The sequence below is a fragment of the Amphiprion ocellaris genome, chromosome 8 (genome assembly GCF_022539595.1).
Source record: "Amphiprion ocellaris isolate individual 3 ecotype Okinawa chromosome 8, ASM2253959v1, whole genome shotgun sequence".
Lineage (NCBI taxonomy): Eukaryota > Metazoa > Chordata > Actinopteri > Pomacentridae > Amphiprion > Amphiprion ocellaris.
In genome coordinates this window covers 35957361-35980134 of record NC_072773.1, presented here as the reverse complement: position 1 = coordinate 35980134, position 22774 = coordinate 35957361, and the positions used below count along the sequence as shown (strand labels likewise).

Below are 22774 nucleotides of genomic sequence, written 5' to 3'. Positions count from 1 at the left end.
ATATTAATTGTCAAGAAAATGACCCAATTACAGTGAAACTAAAATTACTCTTTAAATTCAGTACATTCAATCTGAAATGGTGTTTTTCTAAAATAAATTTCTGTTTGATATGCAAACAGGCACCACAAACTCACAGAAAACTGCTGTTACACATCAATGTTAGAATGAATTAATAATCTAAATAAATATTAACCTCTCCTTGTAAGCTCCAACAAGAAACACCAAAGGAAAAAACACAACAACTGCATGTTACTCTTCAGACTCTGACTGTATTTTAGGACAGGTTGACCTCATAAATGACTTAACACTCCCCTGCAGACATGTAGAAAGACATGTTATAATAATCTGCCTTGAAAAATAATTTGTGTCTGATAGGGTTTTTCTTTTCAAGATTCAAGGTTTAATAGTCTTAAAACATTATCAGTTCCTCCTCCTCCATCGAAACATCCTGAATTTGAATATGCAAATATTTACCACAGATACACAATACCTCTGACATGACAATTCTTGTGATGTGTGATGCAAGCTTTAGTTTTTCAAACAGCACTCTGAACAAGCGTCAGTCTTGTCAAAGAGAAGAAGTTTTGAACATATTCTTTTGTTCAGAGGTACTTTAACCCATATGAGTAGTAGTTGAGCATATAGGCAGTAGCTTGCAGAGCCTTGTTTCAGCAAAAAAGAAACACATTATATTTTAAAAATGATTCATTAAAATCTGTCTCTTATATAGTTTTCCATATATTCTTATGAATCTGTAAAACCATGCAATCAAATGAGATTTTAAAATGTTCATTTAAAGTATGTGATATAGTGGAGCCCAGAGCTGTATACAGTCTGTTTTAACCAGAATGAAAATAACACTAGAAGCACACATTCTCTCTACTTTATTCTCTAGGACTTAATTATTCAAATGCAAAAGTGTTGGAAGAGCTAATAGTGCATTAATTAGTTTAGGGTTTGAAACAATTAAGTGCAGAAATAAATTTTTAAGACAGATGTGTAAATGATTCAGTACCTTTCTAGCAATGAAGTGGCAAAACTCTATTTGTATCTATAATTTGCTTGCTAAATAATCTAAATGCATTGAAAGTGCATGATTGCAGTCAGAATCCACTAAAGAAAAGTGATACGAAAGAACTGATGCCACTCATATTTGTTAGTTAAATATGAGGCTGGCTGGGTAGCTAGTTAACCAGAAAGATGTCCTCTGCCTGAAGGTAAAAGCTGCAAGCACTTTGAAAGCTCAGTATCTATCATTTGTTTCACAACAACATGAGTGTAAAATGTCCAATATATAGTTTAATATTATTGCTGCAGTACAGACTGAATGCAAAATGATTTATGAGATTTGCAGTTACTGGATGCAGCTACTGGCTGATAGTTTTGGTGTAGTTCTGAATGAGATCTTGGAAGTACTGCTGTGTATTTTTATGTGGCTGAAAAATAATGATGTAACATTTTGGGAAAAAATACCACAACAGAAAGGAGTAGAGACTGGAGAGTACAGCCAGGGCGTTAATAGTGTGGATGTATTTACCACGATAAAGCATGTACTCAGTGGCAAAGATGATCCATGTGAGGATCAGCAGCAGGAGGCAGAAGGTGATTGATTTGGCCTCATTGTAGTTTTTTGGCAGGTCTTTTCCCATGTAGGAGAAAATAAAGCAAAGGGAGCATAATGATGACAGTAAAATCACAGAACCAGAAGTTGCGATTAGATCAATGTCGCAGCTGAGTATGATTTCTCGTGGGTACCACACTGTCTCATTGTAAGGCTTTGGAGGGCCAGAAGAATAGCCAATAACAAGTATGAGAGCCTGGGTTGTAAATGCTGCAGTGATGACCAGCCACTGTCCGTGATATTTCATCCACCAGCTGTGGAGTTTGGGGAACTTGGCGGCGATTTTGAAAATGCAAACAATCTGAAAGGAGCGCACCACAAAACATGCCAGACAAACAGTGTAGAACAAGAAAAATGGCAGAAACCTCAAGACACAAGAAGAAACTGATGGCTGGCCAAAGTAAAAGAAAACACTGATGCTGCACAGACTGAGGCAGCCTAAAATCAGGAAGCACATGGGTCCCCCAGCAGATCTGACAACAGGCGTGTTGTAGTTAACAGCAAAGAGGACAGACACAGCTAGAGTGAGGCCCACCAAGGCCCCGGCCCCCAACATGATCAGTATGGCCCCGCTGTCTGTAAATGGGATGAACTCCACCAGCCGCTGGTTGCAGGATGTACTTCCCTCTGCAGACCATTCTGTGTCCTTGCAGCTGATGCAGCTGTAGGGATCCTCTGTTGTACATGAGAGACAACAAAAACAAGGTTAACTTCAGATACATTTCAGCCGTGATACAGTGTGCTCTCCTTCTATGAGTTAATTTACTGCTCTGACATGTGCAATGATCAGACTGAAAATGGAATCAACATGAAATAAGCGTTGAACCATCTCAGCCTATAAAAACCTGAAGAATAATCAGACGTTAGCTAACATCAAATCATGACTAACAGCATTGCTTTTACCTGTTTCCCTCCTCTCATGTATAATAACTCACCTGTGCTGTTGATATAAGTTCTATTTGGACAGATGATACAACTGAAGCAGCATTTGTGGATTCCATCTTGTTTTCTCACGTATCCTGTAGGACATTCTGGGGAACATACTGAAATAGGTACCTGTACAAGACAATTAATTAGCACAAAAGTAAATGTAAATGCAGGAAAGCCAGTAGTGCATGTTTTGATACTGTGGTTTGTTCGTGTCACGGCTATTTCTAATGGAAATCTTTGTGAATAAGTGCAGCAAGCCACACACACACACACCTACCTACCTATATAGAACCCAAAAGTACCACCAGAAAAAACTACTTACTGTTCCATTTGTGTACCACTGAATTTGGGAGCTGTTGATAAAGAAATTGATTGATGGATGAAAATGATAAAAGCCGATCTCCTGTGCTTTACCACTTTGATTCCAGAAAACTATATCATACATTCCGGATGTGGGGTCGCCGTTCTCATCAAACTGAATGCTCCGGTTTAAAAGTGTAAAGTTTGACTTCTTCAGCTCTGCTAGAACCTGAGATGGGAGCACACAGATAAGATCCCTATTACTGATATCACAATGAGTTAATAGGTCACAAAGACATATTGGAGCAGTATAAAAATCAGATTGTTAAATTGAATAAATAAACTATTTTTAGACTCACCATATGTGGGTACACTGTGATATTGCCATTGCATTTAGCAACGCCACATTGCAAGACCTTGTGTAAGGCATGGGCGACGGCATAAACAGCAGAATAAACAGGAAAGGAGAACGTTGGGTCAATGGAGACCACATCCTCTGGACTGAGGCCACTGCAGTTGCAAACCTGACTACAAAGCATGCTTTGTTCTGTATTTTCACAATGTGGCTGGCTTTTGCTCGAATAGATAAAGTCATTAAATCCAGGTATTGGCACCACTGGCTGAGACACCCCAAGCACAGTTCCAATATTTTTGATTTCTTTCATCTTGGGGAGCTTTTTGTTCAAGGACCAGGTGTCTAATGCTATCCACACCTTGTCAGTGATGTTTAGTTGCATTGCCGATTTAATAAGAGCTTCAGCAGTCAGTTTTGTAGTAAAAACAATAATAACCTGTATCTTCTGTGCCTCGATCTGATGGAACATCTGCGAGTAATTAGTTTTGTCATTGAGGCCTTTGTTATACGCCATGCAGATCTCAGTATCCACAATCCTCTTTATGAACAATTCCAGTCCATCATTCCCATAATCATTATCATTGTTCAAGAAAGCAACCCAGCGCCACTTGAAGTACAGTACGATGTTAACAATCACTTCTATGGGTTTTTTGTTGGAATGCACTGTTCGCAGAAAAGAGGGAAATTTAGCTTTCTTTGAAAAGGCAGAGCTAGCAGCTCCATAACTGACCTGTCGAAAGAATGAGAGAAACTGTCACTATTCTGTTAATAATAAACCGCCAAACATAGTGTTTAAAGCTGTTCCAATTTGTAAAAACCTATATTAATATAAATGTTTGTCACGATATTTGGAGAACTTACCACAGGAAAGAAATTCATCATGAGGAGCGGGGTTACAGTGAAGGTGTCGGTGCTTGTAAAAGGACCAACCACTGCTATCATTTTGGACAGATTCTTGGGATTTTCACCCCAAGGTTGGATCCCATTATTGACTGAGATGAGTTTCAAAATTCCTGGGAAACTCTGCGTATCTGAGCAGTGATCAAATATGTCATAGCCGAGAGATACATTTGGCAGTAGGTTGGTGGAATTATTGATTTGCTCTACAGCGAATCTCATCAGCTGAAACCTCCGATAACTTGACAAGATGAAGTGCTGACTGTGAACAGGAAAAGCAAAGCAGAGGTGATTTCAGTTAAATCAACACTTTAAGTCAGGGCTGTCAAACTCATTTTAGTTCAGGGGCCATATTCAGCCCAATTTGACCTCAAATGTGCCCAAAATCAGAACATAATAACCAATAAATAACCACAATTCCAAATTTTACCCTTTATTTTAGTGCAAAAAAGTACGTTCTGAAAATGTTCACATTTAATGAATTATCTTTTTACAGAACATTATGAATTGCCTGAAATGTCTTTAGAAAAATAAGTGAAATTTTAACAATATTATGCCTCAGTTCATCATTTACACATTACAACTTCCAGGTAACAGTGCGTCTAACCACAAAAAGACACAAAACAACCCCAAAAAAACTAGAAAACAACCTGAAAGAAGCAGAACACAACCACAAAGAGGCAGAATACAATTAAAAGACAGAAAACAGCCTGATACAGGTGGAATACAACCACAAAAAAACAACCTGAAAGAGGCAGAATATGACCACAAAAAGACAGAATACATTCTATAAAATTTATACATAAAAAATACGTAAAAGTTGTGGCAGTGCATGAATAATAGGGTTCCACCACATTCTGTCGTACTGAAGCTGCTGATTCACATTTTATCGTTCAATGTCTTTAAATATTTTCATATTAAGGACTCATTTTCACCTCGTAGATTTTAAACTTTGCAAAATCATCCTGTGGGCTGGAGTGGACCCTCTGGTGGGCTGGTTTTGGCCCACAGCCCTTATGTTTGACACCCCTGCTTTAAGTCCTGAGATCCCCACACAGTTGTAAATGTTACACAAAGTAACAGATTTAGTGCTGTAGAGCAGCTTTGATAATGCAGCAAATGATTAGGTTAATTAGAATTGGGATGAATGTTGTTTAATCAACTAAAAATAGAGATCTGTAGTGAGAAAAGGGAGTATGATCATGTATATTAAGAATTTCACCTCATCTGCAAAGTTTTGTTACAAAACTCACCTGGAGCAGTCGATGGCTTCTGGTCTGTCCCGATAAGGACTGCTGCTGCTGTAATGAATGTCAAAAATTCCCCCAATCAAATAATCTCCTTCCAGCTGAAATTCTGAGGTTTGGGCCATGCATTGACTCCAGACATGGAGAAGAGATCCCAGCAGACACAGAGGAGCTAGAAAATGGCTCATTGTTGTAGTTAGCATTTACCCATCTGATGTTCACTCTTTGAAATTAGTTCAGCTTTTTAAAAGTTACACAATTCCTAATGGCAAGCTCTCAGTGTTCATTTCACTATTCTTTGAACTGCATGACTTCAACTGTCATAAATACATATTTAAAATGGTCGAAGGAGAATTCACAAATCAGTATGCAAAACTACTAAGCTATACAAGACTCTCTACCATGAGTACAGCAAGTGGATCTGCTATTGTTATTTTGAAGTAGTGAAGTAGTTTCCTGCAGTGACTACCACTGAAAATACAGTTAATTTGGAGTTAAAATCAGTAGTTGGCATCTAAAAAGGCAAGCTTTGGCACACGGGAAAACTAGAAACTGACACATGACCCAGTAGACCTGAGGACCACAAAGCTTGTTGATGCTCATAAAATATAGCTTATATAGTGAAGAAAAGACTTCACCACAAGCCTCCAAAACAGTCTGGAACAAGGTTCTATGGACTGATAAAACAAAAATCAACACCTATCCAGTGTATAGATGAAAATAAGGAGGAGCTCATGACCTAAAGCACCTGTTAAACATGGATCTGTTGTAGTTTGGGCATATATGCCTGCCAATAAACTGGAACACTGCAGCTACGGGTGATTTCACACATATCAGAAGCAGCAGGATAATATACTGCATATATATATATATATATATATATATATATATATATATATATATATATATATATATATATATATATATATATATATATATATATTAGTTTTGATTGAACACTTCAGGCCATTGTCTTGCTGGAAAACAAATCTTTTCGTAAGTTGCAGTTCTCTTACAGTCTGCATGATGTTACCCTCCAGGATTTCCTTATACTTTGCCTGCTGCCGAGAAGTGTTGCCACATTATGATGCTGCCACTGCCATGCTTCACAATAGTTAAGGTGTTCAGAGGGATAGTGTGTTTGTGATGATGTGCAGCATTCTGAGTCTAGTTTGAAGGCCAAATCCTCAGTTTTGGTCTTATCAGATTAAAGAACCTTCTTCCAGTTGACGTCAGACATTTCACCTGCATTCTGACAAACTTTAGCTAAGATTTTATCAACACTGGCTTTGTCCTTCTCCATAAAGCTTTGACCGATGAAGAACTGGCAACAGTTGGTGTATGCACAGTCTCTCCCATGTCAGCCACTGAAGCTCCATCAGAGGAGTCATAGATGTCTTGGTGGCCTCTCTCACAACTGTCTTTCTCTCAGTTTTTAAAAACGGCCTTCTCCAAGTACATTTATGCGCATGCCATATTCCTTCCATTTCTTGATGAAGGATTTAACTGAATTCCAAGTATTTTTGTATCCATTCCCTGACTTATGCTTTTCGATACCTTTTCACGGAGTTGTTTGGCGTTTTCTTTGGTCTTGACGGTGTAGTTCTATCTAGGAGTACTAATTTACTAGTAATTGGACCTTCCAGATCCAGGGGTTTTAATGCTACAGTCACTTGAGACACATTCAGTGTGTTCATATGTTCTCCAGTTTACTAACCAGCTGTCTATACTTGTCTTAAATTAGGTGAGCCAGTTTTCTGTTTTTTTTCATCAGTTGATGTTACTTTGCATAAATCTATTTTCACATGGACATGAAAGAGCTGTTTTTTGTGCGTTTTTATCAATAATTCAATTAAATTGGAAATGATTCAGTGTGGAAAAGCAATAAAAGGGATAAATTCCAAGGGCACTGAATGCTTTTTATAGGCATTATATATATTCATCCATTTTCTATACCCCGCTTAATAGTCATGAGGGTCACAGGAGTGCTGGAGTCTATCCCAGCTGACTTAGGGTGAAGGCAGGGGACACAGGGCCACACAATCACATTCACACCAACAGACAATTTAGAATCACCAACTAACCTCAGCATGTTTGTGGACTGTGGGAGGAAGCTGGAGAACCTGGAGAAAACCCACACATGTACAGGTAGAACATGCAAACTCCATGCAGAAAGATCCCAGGAAGGCCGGGACGTGAACCGAGTATCTTCTAGCTGTGAGGCGACAGAGCTAACCACTGAGCCACTGTGCAGCCCACGGCATTGTAAATAGGGTTAGGGTTGTATATAAGTTTAAATACAGTAATTAAAATATGTGGCAGTGTGCAGATAAAATACCTGGAAAACGTGACCAAAGATGATCTCTTCATACACTACGCAGCTTTCTGTTAACCAGTGCAGAACCACTTTGTTCTCTTCTTGCTTTGTTACACAAATTATGCATGAAGGTGTGAAAGTTAGTCCAGGCTTAACTGAAACTGTCAATAACTGACACAAGAAAATGTAGCCTTGATGTTTATTCTGAAAACATTTTCCCCTTATATATACCTTTTATTTTGATAATCTAATGAAACATTTTTGTTTTGAGTCAGTCTTGCCATAGAGGTGAGCCATGAATGACGGCACGGAAGTTGAGATGAGGTTGTAAGATCGCATGTCACAAGCAAATACACACAAATTCATTAATTAATTCAACCCGGTGTCTTTGGCTTATGCTAAAATGCAGCACCCTTTTACAAATGAGTTCTGCATGATCGAACCTTTGGCCACACTGAGGTCATTTGACGGAAGATCATTTGCAATCACTCTGTGTGTGACAGTGATGGATAGTCAGACAGTGACCTGAAGTATCACCAAAGTTTGAGTTTGAACTCCTGGTTCTGCTTGAAAGGAGGACATGGGGCCGAAGAGATAGACAGGAGAGAAGAGAGGCCAACTGGGGTGATGGAGCGGTTGCTAAAAAAATCTAGGTATGAGGGTTTTGGAAGTCATGGGATGGGGTAAAGTACTTTACAATATGTTTTGGAGGTAAGTAATAACTGCTGTGGAATATTTGCACTTTACTTTCAAGAAGTCACTTGCTAATCTATAGTATGGCTTGCTCTTTTTGTTTCTGTGTCAGTTAATGTGAAGTTTGACTCTCCAGATGTAATGGTCCTTTCTTTCACTCAACCAACACAACATGTTTTGGTGAACTTGTACTCCATGTTTAAAGAGGAGAAATATATACTAAAGTCTATAAGAGTGCTACATTTAATCATGATATTCTCACTTTGTCTGTTACTGACTGGGATTTCACTGCTAGAGTCCAGTTTTGCAGCATAATTGTTCAGTTTTTGGAGCACAGCTCTGTTAGGTGAGTATTACAGCGCTGCGTTCCCAATGGCCAGTTGCTTTTGGATGGACAGCTCAGTCAGAATCAGAGGTGCAACAAGTGGTAAATGATTTTCTCCTACCAACTTCTATAGATGTGACCGGGGTCATCAGCAGCAGGCCGAAGCAAACAACAAACAAACATTAATGGGCCACATTATTTAAATCCATTCAGTGGCTCAGTATCATTTAAAAATGTATTTATTACAAAAATGCAAGACAAATTAGGAAGACTGTTAACCTTACTGGCTACTGATAGTACAACCTTTTAAAATCCTGAAGCAACGTCTAAATGACATGAAAATGTTTTTACATATCTATGTATACTATCGTTCAAAAGACTGGGGTTACCCAGATAATTTCATCTTTTGAAAACTCACATGTTTATTCATGTGCTAACATAACTGCACAAGGGTTTTCTAGTCATCTATTAGCCTTTCAGGGCTACACAGTGGCTTGGTGGTTATTACTTTGGCCTTGCAGCTAGAAGATCCCCAGTTCATGTCCTGGTCTTCCCAGGATCTTTCTGTATGGAGTTTGCATGTTCTCCCTGTGCATGCGTGGGTTTTCTCCAGGTACTCCAGTTTCTTCCCACAGTCCAAAAACAAGCTGATGTTAATTGGTGATTCTAAATTGTCTGCTGGTGTGAATGTGAGTGTGATTGTCTGTATGTGTAGTCCTGTGACAGACTGGTGACCTGTCCAGGGTGTCCCCTGCCTCCACCCTAAGTCAGCTGTGACCAGAATGAGGAATCAGTGGTGTACAGATAATGGATAGATGGAATTATGCCATCACCCTAAAAAACAGCTGAGCCATCCCTCCACACCTGTACAATAGACAGTATTCCAATGGATATGTACATTAATTTTTGCACTATGAACAGCATTCTCTACTTTTTGCACTCTATCATCATGTAGCAATTATCATTTTGCACTACTGTGTTTATATATTCTTTTGAACAGTAGTGTATGTATGTAAGATTTTTGTCAAAAATTCATCAGCAAAAATTCTGCAGAGTTTTCCCAAGTGGTTTAAAAGGTGAAAGAGACGTGAAGTTATAAGTAAATTTAACACTCCTGTGTACTTTCATTTCAACTTCTCCCTAAATTTATTTACATTCATTTTCATTTAGTTTATTTTTGTTTGATTATCGGGAAATATTGTTTACTTATTATGACACACATTACATCCCATAATAAGTTGGCCAAAACCTGAAAGAACAATTATCATGCACTAAGTACATAAGCACAGAAATGAAGAGCACATATACAGTACCCTGGCCTGCATATCATATTTTTTGTGACTATATGCTGTTTCCTTTATGTATTTTGATATTTTGGGTGTTTTTTTTTCTTTTTTGCACCCTTTATCTGGTCCTGACTAATGATTTTTTTCTGGCCCATTGTATCCCCTGACTGTATTTGAGCCAAACAGCGTTGTTGATGATGAGCAAACTTCCTCTTGACCAAAAATTTACATTAAATCCCTGTCTGGTGTTTGCCAGGAGGAAGCCTTTATTATTCCAGGGTAATGAGTTAAATCTTCCACACACAAATTCAGCTGCACAAAAGATCTACCATCTACAGTTTTAATCTCAATGCAAAACATAATACAACATTCTTCATTTACATGTTAATTACACTGAAAGGAGAAACTGATGGGGTCATTCTTTATTAATTTTCTAGGCTTGTATGACACAAAGACACTATTTAACTCTGCACCATTATATGTGCAGCTGTAGTATGGTGCAGAGTATTATTAAACAATGTTGGAACAATTAATTATCTTTTTCAGCATTATGATTTAGAAAACATTTTCATATCAGCACATATCAGACAACAAATGTATTTAATCAGATGTAGCTGTGACAAGTCAGTGTTTGCTCATAAAAAGTGCACATAGGTCAGACTTTAAAGTGAAGCACTGCCTTGATGTGGTCAAACGTGTGTTACAGCAACCCCCATAAACCAAAAAACAGAACACACACAGCCATTTTGTGTTTTTATTGAATCACACTTCCAATTACAAAACTGCTGTACATGCAAATCTGTATATTACAATTAATGCCGGGCTCCCCATCATTACGCTTGTGTGGCTGAATGTCCTGAAGTTCTTATAATTAGTTAAATTTCATTTCAGAGTGGATGTTTTCAGTATAATATACGTTGAATTTAACAGCTGCACAAGCTTGAATCTGGTCAGCAATATTCAATTGGTTCAAAATTACAACTCATCACAACTACTCCTTTACATGGTGTGAAGTTATTTTACACAATACATATAAAAACATATTTCCACTATTACCATTGGTTGACTCTATGTTTTATGCTTTTAATTGCATATGAGACACAAAAGAAGTACATGAAGGCAAAGTTTCAAGATTTTGCTTATTAGTGCATTCCTCAGTAAAACTAATGAATAATCATTTTAAAATATTTCACGTAATTAGATTCCAACAAAATGAAACTAAGATGTTTTACAGCACTATGTACATTTATTTAAACTATCTGGACCATAAAGCTAAATATCCTCAGTCCTCTGTTTAGTGGATGCAGCTACTGGCTAATAGTTTTGGTGTAGTTCTGAATGAGACCTTGGAAGTACTGCTGTGTGTTTTTGTGGGGTTGAAATATAATGATGTAACATTTGGGCAAAAAATACCACAACAGAAAGGAGTAGAGACTGGAGAGTACAGCCAGGGCGTTAATAGTGTGGATGTATTTACCACGATAAAGCATGTAAACAGTGGCAAAGATGATCCATGTGAGGATCAGCAGCAGGAGGCAGAAGGTGATTGATTTGGCCTCATTGTAGTTTTTTGGCAGGTCTTTTCCCATGTAGGAGAAAATAAAGCAAAGGGAGCATAATGATGACAGTAAAATCACAGAACCAGAAGTTGCGATTAGATCGATGTCGCAGCTGAGTATGATTTCTCGTGGGTACCACACTGTCTCATTGTAAGGCTTTGGAGGTGCAGAAGAATAGCCAATAATAAGTAACAGGGCCTGAGTGACAAACGCTGCAGTGATGACCAGCCACTGTCCGTGATACTTTATCCACCAGCTGTGGAGTTTGGGGAACTTGGCGGCGATTTTGAAAATGCAAACAATCTGAAAGGAGCGCACCACAAAACATGCCAGACAAACAGTGTAGAACAAGAAAAATGGCAGAAACCTCAAGACACAAGAAGAAACTGATGGCTGGCCAAAGTAAAAGAAAACACTGATGCTGCACAGACTGAGGCAGCCTAAAATCAGGAAGCACATGGGTCCCCCAGCAGATCTGACAACAGGCGTGTTGTAGTTAACAGCAAAGAGGACAGACACAGCTAGAGTGAGGCCCACCAAGGCCCCGGCCCCCAACATGATCAGTATGGCCCCGCTGTCTGTAAATGGGATGAACTCCACCAGCCGCTGGTTGCAGGATGTACTTCCCTCTGCAGACCATTCTGTGTCCTTGCAGCTGATGCAGCTGTAGGGATCCTCTGTTGTACACAACAGATGAACAAAAGACAAGGTTAGATGCATTTCAACTGTTTCTACAGCATTCTCTCTAAGGAGAGAATACTGTAGAATTAGAATCAGCACAAATGTTAACCCATCTTAACCTAGATTAGATCCCTTCAAATCAATAGTTACAGCACTGCTTTTACCTGTTTCCTTCCTCCTATGAATAATAATTTACCTGTGATGTTGATATAAGTTCCATTTGGACAAATGTGACAAGTGAAGCAGCATTTGTGGATTCCATCTTGTTGTCTCGCGTATCCTGCAGGACATTCTGGGGAACATACTGAAGCAGGCACCTACACAATACAATTATTTAGCACAGAGGTAAATGTAAATGCAGGGAGTACTGCAAAGGGACGAGGCAAATGATAGCGAATCAGCAGCAATTATACAGAATTTTTCATTTCTAAATGGGTTTTGCAAAATTTAAACATCATTGCACCTTATATTGACCCTTTGATGCATAACAGGCATCAAAAATGACCCTTGTTCAATGGAAAGTTGGTACCTCGACCCATGTTGTGCATCAAAGGGTTAAGAAATCCCTGCAATTTGCACAATACACACCCACCATAGCTTGATATTGTTGATATTGGGGTCATGCAGTAATGGGAAAACCAAAAAAACTATTTTTAATCACAACATTTTGTATAAATGGGAAAAATGTACTTACTGTTCCATTTGTGTGCCACTGAATTTTAGTGCTGTTGATGAAGAAAGTGAATGACGGAGGAAAATTATAGAAGCCGATCTTCTGCACATCACCACTGTCATTCCAAAAAACTACATTGTAGGATCCAAACATGGGGTCACCGTCCTCATTAAACCGAATGCTTTGGTTTAAAAGTGTGAAATTAGACTTCTTCAGCTCTGCTAGAACCTGATGTGGATAAACAAAGATTAGAATACTTGCATCAGCTCAGAATGGACATTGGAGGTGTTGTTTTCGATGCACCTCGACAATTCTACACAACTCTTGACATAATTTAAGTTTTGTTGATGTTGTTGTCTAGAGGCTCTAGCTATACAGGATGAATGTGTGAAAGACAGATTCAGGACAGAAAAGAACAAGAATTTCAATCAATTTCAGCCTGCAAGATAAACTAGTCAGAAACAGGAATTACTGTGCTCTTACCATGGTAGGGTTGACTGTAATGTTGCCATTACACCCGTCAGCTCCACATTGCAATGCCTTGTGTAAAGCATGGGCGATGGAATACACAGCAGAATAGACAGTAAAAGAGAAAGACTGCTCTGCAGCAAGGATCTCCTCAGCACTGCAGTTGCAAATCTGACCACAAACCATCTTTTGCTCTGTATTTTTGCAACGAGTCTGGGTTTTTAATGAGTAGATAAAATCACTGAAACCCGGCACTGGAATTATTTGTTCAGAAACCCCGATTACAGTTCCAATACTTTTGATTCCTTTTTTCTTGGGAAGCCTCTCATTTAAGGACCATGCATCCCCTGCTATCCACACCTTGTCAGTGACATTTGATCTAATTGCTGCATTAATGAGATCCTCAGCGATCCATTCAACAGCAAAAACAATAATGACATTTATCTTCATTGCCTCTATCTGTCTAAATATTTTGGAATAATCTGTGTTGTCATCGAGGCCTTTGGTGTACGGCAGGCAGATCTCAGTGTCCTTAATCTTCTTTATAAACATGTCTACGACATCTTTGCCATAGTCATCATCAATGTACAGGAAAGCAACCCAGCGCCATTTGAAGTGTTTCACAATGTGAACAACCACATCTATGACGTCCTGATTGGGACGCACTGTCCGTAAGAAAGATGGAAAATTCTGTTTTCTTGAAAAGATAGAACTAGCAGCTCCATAACTAACCTGTTGAGAGAGTAGTGGAGAAGTAGTCATTATTTTAAACAAATGTTTGATTGATTGATATGAAATAATATTTGTCACTTCATTAAAAAATGGTAAAGTAATAGAGATCAGGTGGCAGATTTACCAAAGGAATGAGATCCATCATGAAGAGTGGAGCCACAGTCCGAGTCTGAGTGCTTTGAAAAGCTCCGATCGCTCCTATCACTGTGGATCGTTTCTTATGTGGTTCACCCCAAGGTTGGATCTCATTATTGACTGAGATGAAATTTAAAATTCCTTGGAAACTCTGAGTATCTGAGCAGTGGTCAAATACCTCGTAGCCGAGAGATTCTTTTGGCAGTAGGTTGGTGGAGTTATTGATTTGCTCTACAGCGAATCTCATCAGCTGAAACCTCCGATAGTTTGACAGAACAAAATTATGACTGTGGGGAGAGAAGGGCTCAGTGTAGGAATTAAGATAATCAATAAAACACTCAACACTACCAATTCTGGGATCTCTGAAAAGATATGAATAAATAAAGAAGGATTTTGTGCTACAAGCAGTGAGGACAGCAGAGCAGACCTGATGTCTTCCAACGACTTTGACATTATAGGAATTCATTTGATTGGTTGAAGAGAAATTTGGTAGCAGCTCTAGCTACTGAACTGTTGAATGAGGAATAATCTATTGCTACATGTGCTTTTCATTAGTTTTTATTCAGAAGAATCCTTAGAAAACTCACCTAGAGCAGTCGATGGCTTCTGGTCTGTTGTGAATAGGAGTACCATTGACTTGATGAATATTAAAAATTCCACCAATCAAATAATCTCCTTCCAGGTGAAACTCTGAGGCCGGAACAATGCATTGAGCCAAGGCATGTAGAACAGATCCCAGCAGACACAACGATAAAAGAACATGTTTCATTGTTGCAGTTACCATTTGGCAATTTAATATAAACTCTAATGCGATTTGTTCTCCTCTGTAAGTTGTCAGACACTAGTGATAGTGAAGCTTCCAGGATTATTTCCATCTACTTGTGAATGCATGAGGTATTGTAAAGACCTATAATGGTGGAAAGCAAATTTACAGATCAGTATGCAAACATGGGACTGCTGCTGCAGTGTTCCTGTGAAATACAGATTAATCACAACATTAACACCACCTACCTGGGACTATGAAGGTCACTCTCAATTGTGGAAGAAGTATCAACCTTTACTAAAGTAAAAGCACATTACAGTAGGCTAATGTAAACGTACTGCATTACAAGGAGAAGTCCTGCATGAAAAATCTGACTTAGGTGAAAGTACAAAGGTTTTATCAGCAATAGATTGACTGTTGTCCACATTGTTCCTGTGTGTGAAGTCCTGTGGTGAGAATGATGAAAGAATATCTATCCAAACTTGTCACGGATCTCAACCAGCAGTTCTATATAGATCTATATTTAGATATATTTATAATTTCCTATACATTGTGGTTGTTTGTGTGTATGCGCCAGTCAGTCACAACACTAACAGGTGAATAAAAACATTAACTTTCTTGTTGCATTAGCACCTGTCAAGGGGTAGGATATATTAGAAAGATTAGAAAGCGAGGGATGTGTTGGAAGCAGGAGAAAGGATGAACCACAAGAATGTCAGCAACCTTGACAAGGGCCAAACTGTGATGGTCAGATGACTGGTGTGTTCCCAGTATGCAGTGGTTCATGGCAAAAGTGAACAGACATCAGGCTCATGTGCCCCCAAAGGCTCACTGATGGACTTGGGGGCACCGGGTGGTCCATTAGACCCACATAATGTGGCACAAAACAGAACACACACACACAACCATTTCCGGTTTTATTGAATACATTTGCAATTTCAAAACTGCTATATACACAAATTCATACTACAGTAATGCTACAGTTAAAATAATTAAGCTTGTGTTTATCATGACCAAATGTCCTGAAGCTTTTAAATAATCATATTTCATGTCAGAGTGTATGTTTTAAGCATATTTTCACATTGAATTTAACTGCATGTAAGTCTGAATGTCATCAGCAATATCCATACAATACCCATCAAATCAACATTGGCATTGGCCTGTATCTTTACTGTTTTAATATAATGAACTTTACAAATTCGTACACATCTTTCTACATTTGTTGTACAATATTCCAAATGTATTTTCAGAGGAATAATGTCAAATATATATTGTAAGAGACTGAAACATGTCAAGTTATTTTATAAAACAATACATGCAAAAACATATTTCCATTATTATCGTTAGCTGACCGTATGTAATGTTTGATTAAAAAGATTACATATGATGGTATGCTATATGAGATACAAAAGAAGTACATGAAAGTAAAGTTTCAAGATTTTGCTTCTTAATACATTCCTCAGTAAAACAAATTAATAACCATTTAATAATATCTCACACAATTAGGTTACAACAAAATAAAACTAAAAAAGTTTCATAGCACTATGTACTTTAATTTAAACTATCTGCTCTATAAAGCTAAATCCCGTCAGCCGTCTGTCGACAAAAACTCGTGTTTCATGGATGCAGCTACTGGCTAATAGTTTTGGTGTAACTCTGAATGAGACCTTGGAAGTACTGCTGCGTATTTTTGTGAGGTTGAAATATAATGATGTAACATTTGGGCAAAAAATACCACAACAGAAAGAAGTAGAGACTAGAGAGTACAGCCAGGGCGTTAATAGTGTGGATGTATTTACCACGATAAAGCACGTAAACAGTGGCAAAGATGATCCATGTGAGGATCAGCAGCAGGAGGCAGAAGGTGATTGATTTGGCCTCATTGTAGTTTTTTGGCAGGTCTTTTCCCATGTAGGAGAAAATAAAGCAAAGGGAGCATAATGATGACAGTACAATTAAAGGACCATAATTTTTTAAAAGACTATTGTCACAGCTGAGTATGATTTCTCGTGGGTACCACACTGTCTCATTGTAAGGCTTTGGAGGGCCAGAAGAATAGCCAATAACGAATACAAGAGCCTGAGTGACAAACGCTGCAGTGATGACCAGCCACTGGATGTGATACTTTATCCACCAGCTGTGGAGTTTGGGGATCTTGGCGGCGATTTTGAAAATGCAAACAATCTGAAAGGAGCGCACGACAAAACATGCCAGACAAACAGTGTAGAACAAGAAAAATGGCAGAAACCTCAAGACACAAGAAGAAACTGATGGCTGGCCAAAGTAAAAGAAAACACTGATGCTGCACAGACTGAGGCAGCCTAAAATCAGGAAGCACATGGGTCCCCCAGCAGATCTGACAACAGGCGTGTTGTAGTTAACAGCAAAGAGGACAGACACAGCTAGAGTGAGGCCCACCAAGGCCCCGGCCCCCAACATGATCAGTATGGCCCCGCTGTCTGTAAATGGGATGAACTCCACCAGCCGCTGGTTGCAGGATGTACTTCCCTCTGCAGACCATTCTGTGTCCTTGCAGCTGATGCAGCTGTAGGGATCCTCTGTTGTACATGAGAGATGGAAAGACAGACAACAAAGACTAACTTCAGAGAGTCTAGAAACAGCAGTTTTAGGCACCTAGTCTGTGATACAGCATGCTCTCCTAATATGAGCTTTAACTTAATCTTAAACTTGCCTAAAAGTTTACAATTTGCAATCACATACTCTAGATGTAATTGTAACACGACAGCTAATTTACTGTTCTGCCATGTGCAGGGATCAGAATAAAAATAGTATCAACATGAAATGAGCGTTTTACCTGTTTCCCTCCTCTCATGTATAATAACTCACCTGTGCTGTTGATATAAGTTCCATTTGGACAGATGATACAACTGAAGCAGCATTTGTGACTTCCTTCTTGTTTTCTCACGTATCCTGCAGGACATTCTGGGGAACATACTGAAATAGGTACCTGTACAAGACAATTAATTAGCACAAAAGTAAATGCAGGAAGGGAGTACTATAACAGACTGAGGTAAATAATAAGGAAGCAGCAGTAACTATGTAGATTGTTGAAATTGTAAGTGGGTTTATGGCTGCACAGTGGCTCGGTGGTTAGCACCGTTGCCCCACAGCTAGAAGATCCCTGGTTCTCATCTCGGCCTGAGATCTTTCTGCATGGAGTTTGCATGTTCTCCCTGTGCATGTGTGGGTTTTCACCAGGTTCTCCGGCTTCCTCCCACAGTCCAAAAATATGCTGAGATTAACTGGTAACTCTAAGTTGTCTGTAGGTGTGAATATGAGTGTGATTGTTTGTCTCTATGTGTATTCCTGTGTTAAACTGGTGACCTGTCCAGACTGTCCCCTGCTTTTGCCTTAAGTTAGTAATGGATGGATAAATGGATTTTGCAAAATTTAACCACTATTGCACATTATATTAAGACATCCCTGAATTTTGCACAACAGATACCTCACCATAGCTTGATATTGTCGATATTGGGGTCATGCAGTAATGGGAAAACCAAAGCAAATTATTTTTAATCACCACATTGTGTATAAATGGGAAAAATGTACTTACTGTTCCATTTGTGTGCCACTGAATTTTAGTGCTGTTGATGAAGAAAGTGAATGACGGAGGAAAATTATAGAAGCCGATCTTCTGCACATCACCACTGTCATTCCAAAAAACTACATTGTAGGATCCAAACATGGGGTCACCGTCCTCATTAAACCGAATGCTTTGGTTTAAAAGTGGGAAATTAGACTTCTTCAGCTCTGCTAGAACCTGATGTGGATAAACAAAGATTAGAATACTTGCATCAGCTCAGAATGGACATTGGAGGTGTTGTTTTCGATGCACCTAAACTGCATTCTCAGTTACATTTTAAGGGGATATGTCTTTCCTCCAGGATCAACTTTGGTTGTTGTGTTTCCAAATAGGTTTCTAATTAACATGTTGTTGTGATTTATTGTATTGCTTTCCTACAGTCTGACTAATCATATATTGGATGAAGCAGGACTGGTCACTCTGCTAATCCATAAAATGAAGGAGAAGCTTCAAAGATGGACTGTATTTTAACCCAAACCATGATATTTCCCAAAACCTACCCAAGTAGTTTTTGGCGTTTAAAAATGATCAAATTGTGAAACTGAACCGCAAATTCTAGGGTGAAAATGTTGCATTTTAACTCATGCCACCATCACCATCTTCATCTACCTCACAGAGATTTTGTGGCAACTGGAGAATTGCGATGTTTGCTCCTACGTCATTTAAGACTGGGAGAAATTAAGCTTTCTTTAACCTGTAAATGAGAATGCAGTTTAGCTGTATTGGAAAGGAGTGCACTCATCAAAGTCATAAGTTTAGACAACAGCAATTAGAATAGTTTGTGCCTTTATTGCCAGTAAGAAAAAGTGAGTGAAACCATAGCATTTAATAACATTATGCTTTGGCAGCAAGGATTCTTGGATTTTCTTTATTTGAAGTCATTGTGTTGCAAACTGTTTTGAGCCATTGTCCTGTTGCATTGGTTGATTTCTGGCTTTACCAAGCAGACTGCCAGTCTGATGTTATCCTGATGGACACTTTGATAGACTTGCAAATTAATTTCCATCTTTATGATGGTGACCTGTCCACGCCCAGCAGCATCAGAGCATGCCCATATCATGACGTTCCCCCGACTCTGATATGATGTTTTCATGTTGGCAAGCACTTCTACTGCTATTCATAACGCAGCATGTTCTGAACAAATAATTCACCCTTAGTTTAATCAGTTCACAAAACATTTCCCCAGCACGGCATGCAGTGATGTTTGTCTTTTTGTTTTGGAAGAGCAATGGTTTCCTAGTTTGTGTCCTGCCATGGACATTAGACTTCATGCACCGTCGTTAGCATCATGAACAGAGACTCTGGGGTTCTTTTCTTTTCTGCACTGATTATTTTGCATTTTGTGTTTTAGCTGGGCCTTCAGCAGGAAACTGAAAGTTAGTGCCAGCCCACACTTCTGATCTCGCTTCACTAGTTAGATTACCGTTTTTGCAAATGACACCACTTAGCTTTTCTTGATGTTATTAATCTAGAGGCTCATATACTTTTTCCATCCTACACATTAGAAATGTTTGAATTATGTATTCAATGCAGACAAGAACAAGAATTTCAATTATTTTCAGACTGTAAGATAAACTCTTCAGGAAGAAACAGTAAAAAAAAAAAATAAAATCAGATAGGAAGAATATAATAAAGGAATTACTGTGCTCTTACCATGGTAGGGTTGACTGTAATGTTGCCATTACACCCGTCAGCTCCACATTGCAATGCCTTGTGTAAAGCATGGGCGATGGAATACACAGCAGAATAGACAGTAAAAGAGAAAGACTGCTCTGCAGCAAGGATCTCCTCAGCACTGCAGTTGCAAATCTGACCACAAACCATCTTTTGCTCTGTATTTTTGCAACGAGTCTGGGTTTTTAATGAGTAGATAAAATCACTGAAACCCGGCACTGGAATTATTTGTTCAGAAACCCCGATTACAGTTCCAATACTTTTGATTCCTTTTTTCTTGGGAAGCCTCTCATTTAAGGACCATGCATCCCCTGCTATCCACACCTTGTCAGTGACATTTGATCTAATTGCTGCATTAATGAGATCCTCAGCGATCCATTCAACAGCAAAAACAATAATGACATTTATCTTCATTGCCTCTATCTGTCTAAATATTTTGGAATAATCTGTGTTGTCATCGAGGCCTTTGGTGTACGGCAGGCAGATCTCAGTGTCCTTAATCTTCTTTATAAACATGTCTACGACATCTTTGCCATAGTCATCATCAATGTACAGGAAAGCAACCCAGCGCCATTTGAAGTGTTTCACAATGTGAACAACCACATCTATGACGTCCTGATTGGGACGCACTGTCCGTAAGAAAGATGGAAAATTCTGTTTTCTTGAAAAGATAGAACTAGCAGCTCCATAACTAACCTGTTGAGAGAGTAGTGGAGAAGTAGTCATTATTTTAAACAAATGTTTGATTGATTGATATGAAATAATATTTGTCACTTCATTAAAAAATGGTAAAGTAATAGAGATCAGGTGGCAGATTTACCAAAGGAATGAGATCCATCATGAAGAGTGGAGCCACAGTCCGAGTCTGAGTGCTTTGAAAAGCTCCGATCGCTCCTATCACTGTGGATCGTTTCTTATGTGGTTCACCCCAAGGTTGGATCTCATTATTGACTGAGATGAAATTTAAAATTCCTTGGAAACTCTGAGTATCTGAGCAGTGGTCAAATACCTCGTAGCCGAGAGATACTTTTGGCAGTAGGTTGGTGGAGTTATTGATTTGGTCTACAGCGAATCTCATCAGCTGAAACCTCCGATAGTTTGACAGAACAAAATCATGACTGTGGGGAGAGAAGGGCTCAGTGTAGGAATTAAGATAATCAATAAAACACTCAACACTACCAATTCTGGGATCTCTGAAAAGATATGAATAAATAAAGAAGGATTTTGTGCTACAAGCAGTGAGGACAGCAGAGCAGACCTGATGTCTTCCAACGACTTTGACATTATAGGAATTCATTTGATTGGTTGAAGAGAAATTTGGTAGCAGCTCTAGCTACTGAACTGTTGAATGAGGAATAATCTATTGCTACATGTGCTTTTCATTAGTTTTTATTCAGAAGAATCCTTAGAAAACTCACCTAGAGCAGTCGATGGCTTCTGGTCTGTTGTGAATAGGAGTACCATTGACTTGATGAATATTAAAAATTCCACCAATCAAATAATCTCCTTCCAGGTGAAACTCTGAGGCCGGAACAATGCATTGAGCCAAGGCATGTAGAACAGATCCCAGCAGACACAACGATAAAAGAACATGTTTCATTGTTGCAGTTACCATTTGGCAATTTAATATAAACTCTAATCCGATTTGTCTCTGCTGTTTATAAGTTGTCAGACACTGGTGATAGTGACGCTTCCAAGATCATTTCCATCTACTTGTGAATGCATGAGGTATCAAACAGACCTATAGTTGCTGGAGGGGAATTTACAAATCAGTATGCAAACATTGGACTGCTGCTGCAGAGTTCCGGTGAAATACAGATAAACGATTATAAACACCTACCTGGGACTATGTAAGCCACCCTCAGTCCTGAAAGAAGTATAAACCTTTCATCTACAACAGATGTTGTCTGACTGTTCTCCACATTGTTCCTGTGTGTGAAGTCCTATGGTGAAAATGGTGAAAGAACATCTGTCCAAACTTGTCACGGATTTCAACCAGCACTTCTGTGACATGGAAGCAAAGTCAGAAAAAGTTTACTACATGGGGAACCCAGTCAGTGTGAATGAAAGGAGCAACAGCCTTCATGCAAGACTGAAGGAAAATCTGATGGATTTGTCTCCGAGGGGTTTGGTGTGCTTTTGAAAAGGAAACCACTAAGAAAGCTTAAAAAAAACAAACAAAACATGGATTGACTAAAAACTTTCCCCTTTAAACCAAACCGAGAAACATGCAGAATGGTAACAGCTGTTGTCACACTGCCAACAGAGGAATTCAAACTTATTAAATTCAATTTTATTTATATAGCGCTAATTACAATTCAAATGGTCTCAAGTCGCTTTACAGAACCCATATGCCTGAACCCCCAGGGCAAGCCAAAAGGCGACAGTGGCAAGAAAAAAATTCCCTTTTAACAGGAAGCTTATGAGAAAACAAGCTCAAGTCTGTCATTGAGGCTCAGTTCACCAACATGTCGACTGTTCTTTTTAGCTGTTTCCTGTAAACACTCATCAAAT

The 22774-nt window shown here is 38.8% G+C and overlaps 3 protein-coding genes across 3 annotated transcripts; all 3 read right to left on the bottom strand.

The window, feature by feature from the left end:
* Nucleotides 1-1108: 1108 nt before the first annotated feature.
* On the bottom strand, nucleotides 1109-5565 carry LOC111568972 (taste receptor type 1 member 2-like). The gene is made up of 6 exons (XM_023270878.2): nucleotides 5357-5565; nucleotides 4068-4365; nucleotides 3211-3936; nucleotides 2874-3080; nucleotides 2557-2677; nucleotides 1109-2296 (listed from the first exon to the last, which is right to left on the bottom strand). The coding sequence occupies exons 1-6, from the start codon at nucleotides 5551-5553 to the stop codon at nucleotides 1368-1370; spliced, it is 2478 nt and encodes an 825-aa protein (XP_023126646.2). The 5' UTR covers nucleotides 5554-5565; the 3' UTR covers nucleotides 1109-1367.
* A 5237-nt stretch (nucleotides 5566-10802) lies between these two features.
* On the bottom strand, nucleotides 10803-14994 carry LOC111568966 (taste receptor type 1 member 2-like). The gene is made up of 6 exons (XM_023270873.3): nucleotides 14807-14994; nucleotides 14209-14506; nucleotides 13368-14084; nucleotides 12906-13112; nucleotides 12408-12528; nucleotides 10803-12207 (listed from the first exon to the last, which is right to left on the bottom strand). The coding sequence occupies exons 1-6, from the start codon at nucleotides 14986-14988 to the stop codon at nucleotides 11279-11281; spliced, it is 2454 nt and encodes an 817-aa protein (XP_023126641.3). The 5' UTR covers nucleotides 14989-14994; the 3' UTR covers nucleotides 10803-11278.
* Nucleotides 14995-15886: 892 nt separating this feature from the next.
* On the bottom strand, nucleotides 15887-21875 carry LOC111568967 (taste receptor type 1 member 2-like). The gene is made up of 6 exons (XM_023270874.3): nucleotides 21679-21875; nucleotides 21081-21378; nucleotides 20240-20956; nucleotides 18557-18763; nucleotides 17830-17950; nucleotides 15887-17540 (listed from the first exon to the last, which is right to left on the bottom strand). Exons 1-6 carry the CDS (start codon nucleotides 21873-21875, stop codon nucleotides 16612-16614), a joined length of 2469 nt encoding a protein of 822 aa, XP_023126642.3. The 3' UTR covers nucleotides 15887-16611.
* Between the last annotated feature and the right edge of the window lie 899 nt (nucleotides 21876-22774).

What these genes read in the sequence shown, in the direction of transcription:
- LOC111568967 (XM_023270874.3), bottom strand. Translation starts at nt 21,875, where the DNA reads ATGGTAACTGCAACAATGAAACATGTTCTTTTATCGTTGTGTCTGCTG. An exon ending in TTACAGTCAACCCTACCATG is followed by an intron (nt 18,764 to 20,239) that starts GTAAGAGCACAG and finishes TATCCACATCAG; the next exon opens with GTTCTAGCAGAGCTGAAGAA. An exon ending in AGTGGCACACAAATGGAACA is followed by an intron (nt 17,951 to 18,556) that starts GTAAGTACATTT and finishes TGTCTTGTACAG; the next exon opens with GTACCTATTTCAGTATGTTC.
- LOC111568966 (XM_023270873.3), bottom strand. Translation starts at nt 14,988, where the DNA reads ATGAAACATGTTCTTTTATCGTTGTGTCTGCTGGGATCTGTTCTACAT. An exon ending in TGATGGATCTCATTCCTTTG is followed by an intron (nt 14,085 to 14,208) that starts GTAAATCTGCCA and finishes CTCTCTCAACAG; the next exon opens with GTTAGTTATGGAGCTGCTAG. An exon ending in AGTGGCACACAAATGGAACA is followed by an intron (nt 12,529 to 12,905) that starts GTAAGTACATTT and finishes TGTATTGTGTAG; the next exon opens with GTGCCTGCTTCAGTATGTTC.
- LOC111568972 (XM_023270878.2), bottom strand. Translation starts at nt 5,553, where the DNA reads ATGCTAACTACAACAATGAGCCATTTTCTAGCTCCTCTGTGTCTGCTG. An exon ending in TCACAGTGTACCCACATATG is followed by an intron (nt 3,081 to 3,210) that starts GTGAGTCTAAAA and finishes CTCCCATCTCAG; the next exon opens with GTTCTAGCAGAGCTGAAGAA. An exon ending in AGTGGTACACAAATGGAACA is followed by an intron (nt 2,678 to 2,873) that starts GTAAGTAGTTTT and finishes TGTCTTGTACAG; the next exon opens with GTACCTATTTCAGTATGTTC.